This window comes from Lepidochelys kempii, chromosome 7 (genome assembly GCF_965140265.1).
Source record: "Lepidochelys kempii isolate rLepKem1 chromosome 7, rLepKem1.hap2, whole genome shotgun sequence".
NCBI lineage: Eukaryota > Metazoa > Chordata > Testudines > Cheloniidae > Lepidochelys > Lepidochelys kempii.
In genome coordinates, this window is record NC_133262.1 from 107,160,667 (window position 1) to 107,176,439 (window position 15,773).

The following is a 15,773-nucleotide window of genomic DNA, read 5'->3' on the forward strand; positions in this document are numbered from 1 at the left end:
TAACCAGGTCTGAATTACACAGCTTTTATTATCATGCACTTCCCTTGGACTCTTTCCTTTTATCCCATTCAGAACTATGACCTTCCTTATTAAAAGTCAACTGTTTACTGCCAATGACGGCGCTACCAATAACCCCTGGCGAAAGCAAAGAAAACTGATAAAAATGAAGGGTAGACATTCTATTATTTTTCAATTTGATTAAAGATTAATTTGATTAAACCTTCAGGAGCCAAATTAATAGAGGTTCACGTAAGCCAGTGAGTACAATATGTGGGAAGACAAATTTTTAAAAAGCCTAGCGTCCCCTCTGACAAGTGCAAGTTGTGCTTTCAACTGATTGTTTGTCCATGTAGTACATCAAAATCTGTCCAAAAATCTATGCTTGTTAAGCAACCTGTCTTTAAGAGATTTTTCCCAAGTATACCAGAATCTAGTTCTCCTCTTATGCTGATTTTTTTTTTAAATCAGCGTAACTCCATTGACTTCAGTAGTGACTCCTGATTTACAGAGTTGTAATCTAGAGGAGAATAGAGCACAGAAAGTACAATTCTTATGGCCAACTCCATTAAGAACCAATCCTTGTTGGATCACAGAAGGGTTGCTTAAGATCCAGTGAAACTTACCAGATAGCTTACCACCTGATTTACCTGTGTAAGTCAGATATTTAGCTACCCAAACTGCCAGTATTGGCATCCACAATTTGTTTGCAGGTGCAAAGTTATATGGGTGCAATTTTGCAGAAGCAAAATGCACCCACAAAAAGAGAGGCAGATAGGAAGCCGAGCAGCAAATGCAATTCATATATAGATATGCTCAACTTCATACCATAGCAGGTCTCCACAAGACATAGCAGTTAGACGCACATTTTGTCAATATAGGCCCACACATATTCATGGAGAAAGAGAGGGGTCCCCATGCTTTAATAGCTTATTTTTCATAGCAGGCAGTTTGGATTTTTTAGGAAATACTGTATTTTCTTAATTCAATATTATTTATTATTCATGTGCTACAAGACCATCAACATCTTTCACTAACTATTCCCAAATACATCACCAGTTTTCTACTGACTTATGAACAGAAGGTTACGTCAGTGGTTCATACTAGGCACAAAGAGGTTAAATTGAAACTCTATAGCAATTCTTTTAAAGATAAAGGATCTAGAATATTATTTCTGTACACAAACATTGCTGAAAGATGTGACAGTGCATTTGATTTTCACTGTCCATAAGACAAGAACTAGTACTGTTTCATCAATGTGTTTTCAAGGCTGTGATGTAACGAATTCTTAAAAGGCTGTGAAAATTATAAATGAAACAATGCACTATGCATATTGCCTGACAACATGAGTCAATGTTAAAAAAATAGATACAGTTCTGTGTGTAGATGAAAACATAAATTTAAACAGGTTTTAAAGATAAAGAAGCATCACTTCATTCCAATTAAAACAGATGTTTAACGTGAGAATATTAGCATTACATAAAACAGGACTATATGGAAAATATCTGCACCGGTATATCGGAGCTAAGAACAAAGGCTGCCGAAACCCATTTAGGCCAGTATCTTATGAATGTAATAACATCATATCAAGCAAAGCTCTCTGCAGGGTACACTGGAATCTTACAATAGGAGCTGTATGGCCTTATGATCAGGCCAGTTAAAAGCCGGTTACTGTACTATTACTCTCCATTGACTCTGAAGACATTCTTATAAGAAACACACACAAAATGTTTAAGCACTCTGAGAATGTAAGATTTATATTAGGAAAAAGATGTTGCATTGAAAAAAGTAAATAAAAATGAGCTAAATTAGGTCAGTTTTAGACACCTGTCTTTGTAATGACATACATACATTGTGGTGAGCTTAAGGTATCTTACTGAGGCTAAACTAAATTTTGAACACGTTAATTAAATATGGTCTGTATGACTGAAACAATAAAAGACATGGCAGATCTAATAAAAATCCATTGGAGGATAAAGGCTACTTCCTTATACATTAGCTCGGTGGTTTACAGGAAAAAACAAAAAACACACACAGATTGCTGGCTAGTGAACTGATAAATCCACAAACAATAAATGATCAATTCCAGTTTACAAATGGTAAATGACTTTGTTGTTAGTGTATCTGATATACTCTTCTGAAAACAAAATTGTACAGTGTTCTAAATGAGCAGTAATTGTTTGCAAAAGGGAAAAGCGAACAAGTCTATCGTTCATGATTGCCCTTCAATGAGAAGGGATCTAAGGACACCTTGTTATTATGATTCATCACAGGAAATAACGTTAAGACGACATAGGTTGATGTTGATAAGGGTGATGTGAGTTGAAAAAATACAAAAAAACCCCCATCTGTATGGAAAGGAAAGAAGCCCTGGAAAACTGTGAAATGCAGCTAAACACTGTACATTTTAAACAGAAACATGGAGGTGATTTTCGCTGGAAATTGTCATTGTGTTTGATTGATTATGCATCCACACCATATAAAAGACAAACATAAGGTATACAGCTATGACCTGACATAAATGAATCGAGACAGTGAGTCAACCCAGAATGCCTATGTGCTATGAAAGTATTAAAGAAATAGCAATGGTCAAAACATAGCAAAACTTTAATTGTATCTTCAATTAATATTAACAAAGGCCTCTCAGTATATACCATGCATGTAAAGTGCAGAAAGGTGGAAGGCCTGGCAATACAAAAAAGAAGGGAGCAAAGGTATTCTACACTTACATTGCCTCTGAAGGTTCCCGATTCAGGCTACTTATCTGTGCCTGCTGCAGAGACTGCGAACCTCCCATCCTCAGCGTGCCTTGAGCTGAAGCTAGCTGCAAGCAAGGCCAGCTTCCTTGTTAATTCCCGCAGCAAAAAGCCCTGAGAGGTCTGACTGGAGTGGCGGCAATACTGCAGTGCAGATGGAAACAGCTGCTTGCATCAGTGGCAGCAAGAGCAGAGGCACTTCAGCAGCAGCTTCTCTTCTCTGAACTGTTGCCAGGGGTTTATTTTTTTTTTCCTGTCCAGATGAATATTATTTAAAAAATATAATAAAATCCCAGCCAGTGTGTCAGGCACTGAGGTTACCAACCCTTAGTCATCAATGGTCCTCTCAGCTACAATGAAGCACCTCTATTAACAGAGCCACTGGCTATTGAGAAGGACTTTAAAAAAATGAAGACCCTCCTCTTAAGCACACATTGTCAGCTACTGTGGCTCCCCAAGGACCTACAGGCAGGACCATTATATTGTGTTGACTCAGCTGATTTGAAATGCAAATGGATTTTGTACTAATCCTGCGCCTGCATTTCCTTCTAATAGTAAGCACATTGTATCGTCCACAGTGATTACAACAGAGAGAATTACTGTATATTTGTATTATTATTATTAAAACAAAAGAGCTCATCCCTCTGGCAAAAATGGAATCTTCCATCAGGGAACTAGGGAGAATGCCACGAAGAGCCAAGGTAAACAAGGCAATGTGTGAGCAAACCGGGGAGCAGTTCGATCCAAAGATATTGTTACAGTTAACCGTTTTGCTTCTCTGTGTGTGTGTGAATCTTCTTGTCAAATGATAAGAACCTTGGGAGTGATGCTGTTCAGAGGCTGTGAGAGCTAGGGATACTTTAGATAAAAAACAGCATTTCAAAATCAATGGAGAAGTTTGTCTTTCTGTTACTGCAAAGGTTCCAGTGTTTCAGGAATATCTTCTGTAAATTGCAGCTGCTGGAAGGCCTAGGCACTACCCACTCTCTTCGCATTTCCATATTTGGCAAACACATGGAGGCTCCATAAAAAAATTACACTTCATATTTCCCAGAGATCAAAATGTCAGCAGCAGTACTATCTACATTCAGGATCACTCTGCTAACTCCAGTGACTCTCATGCTTTGAAGCTACATAGTTAACTTCAGTTAACTGGAAGAAAGTCAAGAGATTAGACATTAAAATAGAAATATTAAATCATTCTAACTGTAGAGCGTGTAGCCGTGTATTTCTTACAGATGTGAATAAAGACGCCCCCACCTCTCCATGTACACACAGCTGAATAGCTTGTGTGTTGTATTTTCTGCTTTCAAAAAGTGGAGTCCTTTAAGGCTTGTCTACCCTACAAAATAACCCAGGGCTGACAAGTGCTGAATGTAGTTTAGCCACAAGCATAGACAAGGACAAAGCATATTCCACACCATTTCATTAACTGTGGTTAAATTGATCCTGACTAGGGACTTTGGACACTACCACCATGAGAATAATTAATAAAAGTTGGCAATTATTTATTATAACACTTTTCATCTTCATAAAGATTGCTTAATTCATCTTCACAACACTGTCAGCAAAACATATCTGAGATTCACTTCATTTTACAGATGGAAAAAGCCTGGGACACCAAAGTTTGTTTCCAAATTGCCAAAACGGCCTCTAATTTTTTGGGCAAGTTAGACACCAGAAATTAAGAAGCCACTTTTCAAAATTTGACCCTAATTTACTGGCCCAAAGAGACAGAGGTCATATCAATATCAAAGCCAGGATTTTTTTTAGGAATTCTTGGCTTCCAGTCCAGTGCCCAGACCACTGAACCATTTAGGATACCATAAACCAGGAGTGGCCAAACGTACTGACCCTCCGAGCCACATACCATAATCTTCAGAAGTTTGAGAGCCGCAAGACACGCACAACCTGCCCTGCAGGGCGGCACATGCCGGGGTGCAGGGCTTCTGTCACAATGCCCTCCCCCTCCCCCCTGCCCCGACTAAAGCCTTTAGACCACCCTTTCTGCAGGGCAGAAGCCCCTAGTCCCACCACCCTGATGCCGCAGGGCAGAAGCCCTGAGCTCCCCTTTGCCCAATCTTGTAGGCAGAGACTGGGAGGGGAAGTGTGGAGGGGGTGCTCCAGGAGCCACACTTTAACTGTAAAAGAGCCGCAGGTGGATCCTGAACCACAGTTTGGCCACACCTGCCATAAACAGTTACAACTCTGTAAAACAGATAATAAAACCAGTAAAGTGTTACTATTTTGTTAATTGTTTTACATTTTTGCATGCTCAGCATGTTAGGCACAAAAACTGAGTTCCATTCATGCCTGGTATAACTGCACTAAATTCAATGGAAGTATACCAGGCTAAGTGTAGACTACTGTGTTTATATAAGCTGAAAGATTGTATGAAAATCCTTGTGAAAGTCAATGCAGCCTAATAAAAACATGACTCAGTTGTACTAATATTTAACAGCAATGTCGCATATACAGCTATCAAATCAGGGGCGTTACTAACAATATAAAATGTGGAGTTTCAAGAGGGCATTGAAAATAATTTACTTTAGCAATAAATGTGAAAATATTAACATGACTCTAGTGTCTATCTAACACAGGAAGCAGTAACAGCCAGGAAGCTAGAATTGTGCTGCTGTTTTGGGGAAATTCCATTATGTTGAGGCTGTCACTCAATGTCAGTATTATGTGCTATTTTAATACTGAGTTACTGGTTAACGCTTATTTCAGTGTCATACGAACTTCCCACTGTGTTTATTTTTTATAGATGAGAGGAAGGCAGACAAGAGTTTATCGTACTTACTTTTAGAAAAATCCAACTGGGAAAAAAAGCAACAGGGTTATCAGTTATGCTCTGTGAAGCAAAAGGGATAAGAGAAGTATGTGTTCTATTAAGAGTAACACTAACAGTACTTGCTAATGAACAACAGAAAACTAGTGAAATGGGCATTTGAGACATGTTTTCTGGTTATATCAAGTTTCAGGTGCATCATCATCATCATATAGTATCTTGCTATGTTTAAGTTTTTCAAATGTTACAAAAGCACAACAGAACTAAAAAAATGTGTGGGGTCAAATACTGCACTATGCAACCCAGGGCAGGAAGTGATTGCAGGGTCAAGAGAACAGAATATTTATCCCACCCCAAACACGCCTACATAACAGCAGGACAAAATTCCCCATTAGCACCCATGAGAGCTGGCTAACACACTCATCACAGAGGCTCAGGAGCTGCAAACTTTGATGAATGCCATACTCTGACCTATCTGCACATATGCTATGCTTGGCACAAAACTTTAGTGGGGTTGCACTCTGCTTCTTTCAGGAGCAGCAGTAAGGTGCATTGCAGAACACAACCTGCCCCAAGCCACTCTGTCTGCACCAACACCATGGCTATGAGACCACCATGAAGACAGTTCCCCTTCCCCAACACTGTTCCTACTTATAGGCAGTATGGGATTTTTCCCTTAGCTCCAAGAAATAATTTTTTTCTAACCAATTTGGATACAGCCGTAAAAACAGGAATATAGAGTAAAAGTAGGGAGATGAGTGCACCACTGGAATGCTGTGGCCAGTTCTGAAGTCCATACTGTAAAAAGGAAGCTGAAAAACTGGAGAGCGTTTAGAGAATAGCTATAAGAACAGATGTCAAGTCCAGAACACAAGCTTTGCAATGTGAGTTAAGAAGCACAAGCTGTATGTTATCAAAGAGAAGGTTAAAAGGTGATTTCATCGTGGTCTTTTAGGCACTTGTGCAAGGAGAATTTATCTGACCTTTCATCTAATAGATGAAATCATGACAAGATCCAGTGGTGATAACTAAAATCAGAAAAAAATATATAAGCTTTTTTCCTTCTTTGGAAGGTGAACACTATACTCGTGAAAGATTGATACACCTGGAAATGGAAGTCTGTGTCCACAAAATAGGTACACTACAAGCAGCAGCAATGCAAGGTTTGTCCATATAGCCTCCCCAATGATCTACCAGGAACACGTCCATGGGAGAATGAGGAACTCAGCCTTCCTGCCTATTTACTCACTGGCCTCAGCCCATCTGCAGGTACTGCCAACAGAAAAGACAATTAGTGCTGGGTGTGATGGGGTGCCACTGGGGTGCCACCTGGAATTGGGGTTCCACTGAGCCCTCTAACCCACCAGCCTGGGCTCCCTCTCACACTGTGTTGCTGTGACAAGCTGCAAAGCCCTCCAAGCTTGCACTTTCACCAGCATTCACACAGGTAGGGGACACAGTACCCAGTTGCAGTTACATGGAGGCTCTCTAACTACCAGCCTCCCAGGCTAGGACCCCAGAGCAGTACCATCCTGCCCTGGTCAAATCTGGCCAGTATGTGGGTTTAATACCCAGTCCGCCTCTCCCTCAATGTGAAGAGGACCATGCACACTTGTGGTAGCTGAGATTTTCCCCAGGCATCTTAGTCAAATGCACACTGGTTTGGATTAAAACACAAAATAAGTTTATTAACTGCAAAAGGATAGATGTTAAGCGATTATAAGGAATAGCAAACAGATCACATTACCTGGTAAATACACAAAACCGCAAACTGAGCTTAACAACATACTAGATAAGTAGGATATGAATTAGCAAATTCTCACCCTCAGTGATAAACAGGCTGGCAGATTCTTAAGGCACACGCTGCCTTTGCTTTGCAGCTTGGGTTTCCCAAGTTTTCATACACAGGCTAGAAATCCCTTCAGCCTGGGACCATCACTTCCCCCAGTTCAGTCTGTGTTCCTCAGGAGTTTCCAAGTTTTTTAGGGAGAATAAGGTACCATCATGATGTCATTTCCCCCTTTTATATCTTTTTCCAAGTTGCTGGAAAGCTCTTTTGCTGTGACCTGGGTCAAACAGTTCCCATTGTGTAGTGCTATCTCTGAGAGGTTTCTATTGTACACAGTTCCTGGGGTAATCCTTGTGCTTGGGTGCATTTCCTCAATGAGCCATTAACATTGTTAAGTCTTTTTACTGTTGTACCTGAAAGGCTGCTTGTGGGTGTTTTCTACCTCACAACATGTTTCAGTAACACAAACATAGCCAAACTTCACATACGATAGATATTAATGTCTAGCAGATCAAGACTTTTAGAGTGATACCTCACAAGGCATACTTTGTGCAAAACATATCCTAATTATAGGACAGTGGTGAATAAGGGGATGCCAGGGCGTCACACTGGGTTTTAATGATACAGGGACTAGACTGAGACCACAACTGATTTTGCAAGAACTTGACTGTAACCTCAGATACACAGACATGCCTCATGATGTCCTTTATAAAACATGGTCACACAGAAGTGATGGTTTCCAGGCACATAGTGGCACCGTAGTTCAAAGTCATTCAAAGACTCTAAAGTTACAAGGGACCATCATGACCATCTAGTCTGACCTCCTGCACATTGCAGGCCACAGAACCTCGGCCATCAACTCCTGCAACAGACCCCTAGCCTCTGGCTGAGTTACTGAGGTCCTCAAATCATGATTTAAAGACTTTGGTTACGAAGAATCCGCCATATACACTAGTTTAAACCTGCAAGTAACTGTGCCCCATGCTGCAGAGGAAGGCGAAAAAACCCCAGGGTCTCTGCCAATCTGACTCTGGAAAATTCCTTCCCAATCCCAAATATGGCAATCAGTTGGATCCTGAGCATGTGGGCAAGATGCACCGGACAGGCATCTGGGAAAGAATTCTTTGCAGTAGCTCTCCCCATCTGGTGTCCCATCACCAGCCGTAGCAGTCACAAGTCAGCTATATGTCATTGTAGGCAGTCGCATCATACAATTGCCTCTATAAACTAATCAAGCTCAGTCTTGAAGCCAGTTAAGTTTTTTGCCCCCCACTGCTCCCTTGGAAGGCTGTTCCAGAACTTCACTCCTCTGATGGTTAGAAACCTTCGTCTAATTTCAAGCCTAAACTTGTTGATGGCCATTTATATCCATTTGTTATTGTGTCCACATTGGCACTTAACTTATATAACTCCCCTCCCTTCCTGGTATTTATCGCTCTGATGTATTTATAAAGAGCAATCATATCGCCCCTCAGCCTTCTTTTGGCTAGGCTAAACAAGCCAAGGTCTTTGAGTCTCCTCTCATAAAGTAAGTTTTGCATTATTCTGATAATCCTAGTAGCCCTTCTCTGCACCTGTTCCAGTTTTAATTCATCTTTCTTATTCATGAGAGACCAGACTTGCACACAATATTCCAGATGAGTTCTCGCCAATGCCTTGTGTAACCGTACTAACACTTCCCTATCTTTACTGGAAATAACTTGCCTGATGCATCCTAGGACTGTATTAGCTTTTTTACAACCACATCACATTGGCAGCTCATAGTCATCCTGTGATCAAGCAATACACCCAGGTCTTTCTCTGTCACTTCCAACTGATAAGTTCCAAGCTAATAGCAAAAATTCTTGTTGTTAGTCCCTAAGTACATGACCCTGCACTTCACACTATTAAAGTTCATCCTATTTCTAGTACTCCAGTTTTCAAGGTCCTCCTGATCTTCTTGTATGATATTCTGGTCCTTATCCGCATTGGCAATTCCTTCCAACTTTGTGTCATCCACAAATTTGATTAGCACACTCCCACTTTTTGTGCTAACATCATTAACAAAAATGTTAAATAAGTTTGACCCCAGGAATGATCCCTGAGGAACTCCACTAGTAACCTCCCTCCAGCCTGACCTGTTGCAGTCTCCCCTTTAGCCAATTTCTTATCCACCTTTCAGTTCTCTCACTAATCCACATCTTCTCCAATTTAATTAATAATTTCCCATGTGGAACTGTACCAAATGCCGTACTGAAATCCACATAAATTAGATCTACTGCATTTCCTTTGTGTAAAAAATCAATTATCTTCTCCAAGAAGGGGATCAGGTTGTTCTGGCATGGTCCACCTTTTGCAAAACCATGTTGTATTTTATCCCAATTACTGTTAACCTCTATGTCCTTAACTACTTTCTTTTTTTAAAGTTTGCTCTAAGACCTTCCATACAATTGAAGACACAACTAACAGGCTCGTAGTTTCCTGGAACACATTTTTTCCTTTTCTTAAAAATGGGAACTATATTAGCAATTCTCCTGTCATAGGGTACAGCCCCGGAGTATACAGATTCATTAAAATCCTTGCTATTGGGCTTGCAATTTCATGTGCCAGTTCCTTTAATATTCTTGGATGGAGATGATCCAGGTCCCGCAGTTTAGTCCCATTAAGCTGTTTGAGTTTGACTTTCACCTCAGATGTGGTCATTTCTACTTCCATATCCTCATTCCCATTAGCGACCCTGCCACTACCCCATTAGCTTTTCATTACCTTTATTACAAAATGAGGCAAAGTATTTGTTTAGGTGTTGGGCCATGCCTAGATTATCTTTAATCTCCACCCCAACCTCATTGTATAGCGGGGCCACTTCTTTCCTTGTTTTCTTTTTATTTATATAGCTATTGAACCTTTTACTATTGGTTTTAATATCCTTTGAGGGATATCCTTTTCAGCCATCTCTGTTTGGCTTTTGCCAGTTCCCACTTTATCCATACACTTTCTAACTTCCAAAAGGTAGCTTTCCTTGCTCTTCCACCCCATCTTCCATTCCCGGGAACTCAACTGTGTTGTCACAAAGGAAAAATGTTGGGATACCAACACTGGGGAAGAACATTTACGGTATCAACCTGCCAATGACGGCGCTACCAATAACCCCTGGCGAAAGCAAAGAAAACTGATCAAAATGAAGGGTAGACATTCTATTATTTTTCAATTTGATTAAAGATTAATTTGATTAAACCTTCAGGAGCCAAATTAATAGAGGTTCACGTAAGCCAGTGAGTACAATATGTGGGAAGACAAATTTTTAAAAAGCCTAGCGTCCCCTCTGACAAGTGCAAGTTGTGCTTTCAACTGATTGTTTGTCCATGTAGTACATACAAACCTGCCCCAAAATCTATGCTTGTTAAGCAACCTGTCTTTAAGCAGATACATTTTGGCCCTAAATTAGTGACAAAAATCGAAATTTTCAAACCTGTGTGTCTGTTGTTAATCACTTAAATCCATATTTAGGCACCTACACGTGTGACCTGATTCAGCAGTGGTTGGACCCACAAACCTGATCAAAGTGACTGGGTGCCCAGCACGTGGGACACTGATTAAGGTGCCTATGCACATTGATTTAGGTGCCTAGCTTCAGGCACCCAATTTGAATATTTTGTCTTCAAGAAGCAACTCTGGACAAGGCTGAGAATGGCGAACATTCCAATGACAAACATTTATTCCTAATGTTGAGGCTTTGGAATGCTGCTGTTTGTCTTAAGAAAATGTGCCAATAAACAGAGGACAGACTGTTTTTATACTGAATCCAAGTATGCGAAGTGCATTTGTATGGTATCAGTGCTGAATTCCAACAATTGGATGGCATACTGGGAAAGGAACTGTGTCAACACCACTAGTGAGGGTCTAACAGGACTACAGTAGATAAAATCCCAATTATGCACCGTTTAAACAGAGTTACAGGGCAAACCAGTGACAGGGAAGGCTAGCCATACCCCTGAGAAATGGTCAGCACTTAGTATTTACATCTCAGGAAATATAGCATTTTAGGAGCTATGTCAACACTCCGTGACAGCTAGGGCCCCAAAGAAGTGGTCAAAATACTGTTACCCTTCCCTCTGCTCTTACAGGCTCTCCCCATCCAGCTTCCTTCAGCCACCTACAAAGAACCACCTCCACAGCTTGCTCCGTGTAGGAGCCCCAAACATAGACCCATGTGCCCCCTGGCCTGTTTCCTCCTTCTGTGCTAAACAAAGGGTTGAGCAGCAGTGATGGGTAGCGGAGCCAAGCTTGAACCCTCCCAATTACTTTTGTGCATTCCTGCAGATAACGCCAGAAAGATCCCATGCTCAGCTTTTGTAGGGAGAAAAACTGGCCTGTCATAGTCCCTTCCATGCTTGCTTGCTGTTACCATGTGAAGGAAGGCTTCAGTAGAACTATGTTAACCTGGGCCAGATGCCACCCACTAACAGTGCTCCTCTCCAGTCCTGCTAGAACAGCATCAGCCCCAGTTTGATCCTACTTTACCCAGAGGTCCAAAACTCTGTTGTTACACCAGTGTAAATCGGAACTAATTCCTTGAGTAGGAAGGATTTACATCAGTGCAGAATATTTGGGCCAGTTTTTTTTTAAATAGGGATGTTATTAGTAGGATTTAGCTCCACTAATTCCTAATTACCAGCCATGCCTATAAAGGAGATATCGCAAACAAATGGGAATTTTCATATGTGCATTTGACATTCATTTAAGAAAATTAAATAGAGAGGCAAAGATTTGTTTCATGTCCCATGAATAGATGGGGAGCACAAAGAGAAAGTTTAGAGAAAGTGTTTCTAATATAATGCTGAGTCCTAGACAGCTGTGGCAAACCACCATAGAAAGGAGACAGCCTGGAAATTAGTCAAGCAAAAAGGTTAACGAAAAGCAAGCAAAGTCCATCTGTTCTCACTTTAGAGTCTGCACTGTGGATTAAAGCAATACTGTGACACTGGCAGACCTGGTTCCAATTCATGCCAAGGCCCCTGTGCCTCAACTGAACACTGACAAATGCATAGCAGGAAACCAGTCTGGCTCACCTGTGTGTTAGTGTTGTTAAAACAGGTATTCGGTTTATGAAAATGTGTTTAGTGTTTATACTTTATGAAATGCATGTATGTTGCAACATGCATTAATCTCACTGTAGCTCATGTTATAAGACAATAATTAAGTGTTTGCTCTGAAACCAGTCAGAAGAGAAGCATTACCAAGTGTGAAATACTAGTTTACCCCAGGAGGTGTTATCCTGCCCAAAAAAGAAAGGCCCATCACCAGGCAAACCATGTGGAATGTCAGAGGACAAAAGATTTTGTTGACTGCTCCCTCCACACCTGTGGAGAGGAGACGTACACGGGGACGCATCATCAGCTTTGGTGGAAGGGAATAAACATTGGTGGAAGGGAATAAAAATCCAGGACCAGAAGAAGTTGCATCACTATGCTGCTTGGACTTTCTAAGCAAAAGCAAGAAATCCCCAGCTGCTTAGCTTGGGTTAACTCTAGAGAACATATAAAGCTTGCCATTATAGCAGCTTCTATTACCTTTTGGAACCTAAGACTAAGTCATTGGTGTGTATAGGTTTGCCTGCTTTAAGCTTGTAAATAACTCTCACTTCCTTCTTTTAATTAATAAATAATACCTTTATTATTGGACTGGTTAGAAGCATTATCTTTGGTGTAAGATCTAAAGTGCAACTGACTGGTGGTGACTGGTCCTTTGGAACTGGTAGTAACCTGAATGTTGTTGTGATTTTTGGTATGAGGGATCATCTATCTCAAAGGAAAGTGTGCCTAGGTGGCAAGATAGAATGGAGTACCCAAGGGCAATGTCTGTGACTCCATGTTAAGGCTGTTGCAGTGCTTGGAGGGTTCATACTTGATACTTGCTTGGTGAAATTTAAGTGTAATATTCACAACCAGCTTGGGGTTTGTGTCCTGCTTCTTAACAGTCTGCCTGGAGGTTGGTACTCACCCTCTTGAGCCACTCCAGACAGCTTGGCACAGGAAAATTCACTTTTCTAACATCACAGATATAGAAAAGCTTACCTTAAAAATTCTAACAGTTAGTTTTTGTTCCATCTGGTTTTCTAGCACTGGTAAGACATTAATCAGATGTCATCAAAATTGTGGCACCTATGTTCAAAAGACTTGGTGTCATATAAGAAGTGTCTAATGAAAGCCATCAAGCATGTCTTTGATCTGTGATCTATAGGTCAAACACAGACCAGGTTAAAGTTAATGGGTGTATTAACCACCTTTCATTCAGGCTAAATAAAAAGAACTGAATGTCCCTTTGTGTAGTGACAGCTGAAACAAGAGTGAGCCTCTGCCCAAGGCAATGAGCCACATTGCAAGGCTGATCAAAAATTAAACCATGTGGCCAAAGGGACTGATTCTCTGGGATGACTGCAAATACAGGAACTAAGGGATTGATTAATTGATTGATTGCAGCTGTGTTTGTGTCTGTGTGTGAGAAAGGCAGAAAGTCATCAGAAAGCAAGAGAAGCAGTGGAGGATGTGGTCCTGAGAGAAAGCTGAAAGACAACTTTTTGGGGGCACAGTACTCACTGGAAAGGTGAACTTGGATTTCTGAATAAGGAAATTGCCTCCTGTTTGTTCCTACTGTGTTCAGGGAAACAGGACTTTGTAAATAAACAGGACTGCAACAAAGAAATACCTGACTTGTATCATCTTTCATCTTATAACAGAAACAACCCCGCAAGGCTCCAAATATTGGCTAACCACTCGGGGAAAAAAGGGAAAATAGTACTGTTTTAGATTATGCTCCCCACAGTGGGTGGTGTGGACCAGCCAGTAGGATTGAACAGTTTAAACCAAAATGAAAGAACTCCCACATCTTTGCAGAAACATTGTACAAAAGATCAAATAGGCTGCAGATTATAGTTAATGAGGATAACAAATGTTACTAGATGAAACAGGAAATTACAAATTCAGATCTTTGATTGGTATCACAGAAGCACAAGTAACTTGAGGCTTGAAATGACATCAGAATACTAACACTAATATACAGCTGACATCTATCTGTATTAGTACTCTGGGAATAATGATGTAAACATTATAAACTCTGCCACATTTTGTAAAGCAGAATATTTTGTTTGAATTCCTTGTTGTGTGAAAATTATGGGACCCTGTACAAGCAGGAGCAACCCCAAATGAAGTCAGTGGACCATCACATGTTATGCCAGTGGTGAATTTGATCTGATTATGCTGCAATGAAAAGAGAGTAAAGTGTCTCTGGAACAATGGGCCAGCTAATTTGGTTATTAACCAAAGGTTGGTTGCTCTAAAGCAGTTGGGGATATAACCATTTCCAATTTAAATCCAAACTACAGAATGGGAAAGGGTCCACCAGCATGGTAAAATTGCAGGGTTGGAATCTTAAGCCTGGGCTCCACTGGGGCGGGGGTTCAAACTAAGATACGTAAGATACGTACGCCATTTGCGTAGCTGAAGTCGAAGTATCTTAGTTCGACTTACCTGGCCGTCCTCACGGCGGCGAGTCGACTGTGGCGGCTCCCCCGTTGACTCCGTTTCCTCCTCCTGTCGAGGTGGAGTACAGGCGTCGATTCAGGGATCGATTTATCGCGTCTAGATGAGACACGATAAATCAATCCCCGATAGATCGATCACTACCCTCTGATCCGGCGGTAGTGAAGACATACCCTTAGATTGTGAACTCTTCATGTGTGGTTGTACAGCACAATGGGGCCCTAATCCTATTTGGGGTGTCTAGGCATGACTAATGCAAACACCCAATGACATAGGATGGTCATATGAATTGTCAAAATTACCAGTTAACTTAAAGATATGTGACAAAGTATTTATAATTATGCTGCGTACCATTCCTCTAGATTAATGCAATATGCATAGTCAGATCATTTGTATTGGTACTCATTTAATTCATTAAAAATAGAGTATATCAGGATTTTTAATTTAATAGGATTAACATGTTCAACATATTTTCCCCTGGTCAATTCAAAGAAAAAATATTTAAGTACATAAAAAGGATACAATGAGAATGGCTATTGCAACTCACAAGAAAAGGAAGTCTGACCGATTAAAATACATTTCTAAAAATGCACCAATTGATCACTGTTTGCCAAGTTCAGTTGGTAAGGGCTCTGCTGAATCTAAATTGAATGTGAGATCAGTAGCATTAAAAATTATGAAAGAATTAGCATACCAATATAGTCTTTGAAACATTGTGTCTGGAACCCACTGTAAAGCTAATAAAAAGGCATGCAAATGACGACTTCTGGGACTCCAGCTCTAACGAGTGTCTTTTAGATGAGCTAGCAATTAATTATGACTGATCAAATGATAGCTGCACATGTTGAAGGATTTAATGCAAAGGGATATTTTAGGGAGGAATTAAGTAAATCACCAGGGTGGTAAAACACCATGGGCCTGAT

General features: G+C 40.6%; 1 protein-coding gene across 10 annotated transcripts in view; it reads right to left on the minus strand.

Moving 5' to 3' along the window:
- LOC140914982 (transforming acidic coiled-coil-containing protein 2-like) overlaps positions 1–15,773 on the minus strand; it is a 144,802-nt gene that overhangs the window by 83,748 nt on the left and 45,281 nt on the right. Inside the window, exon 1 of one of the 10 annotated variants that reach the window (XM_073354179.1) lies at positions 2,727–3,165. The exons of 8 other annotated variants lie outside the window; for them this stretch is intronic. In XM_073354179.1, the coding sequence (XP_073210280.1) occupies positions 2,727–2,794 (68 nt within the window). In that variant the 5' untranslated portion in view covers positions 2,795–3,165. Of the gene's footprint in view, positions 1–2,726; positions 3,166–15,773 lie in introns of those variants that run through there. One more of the 10 variants, XM_073354180.1, reaches the window with a different exon arrangement.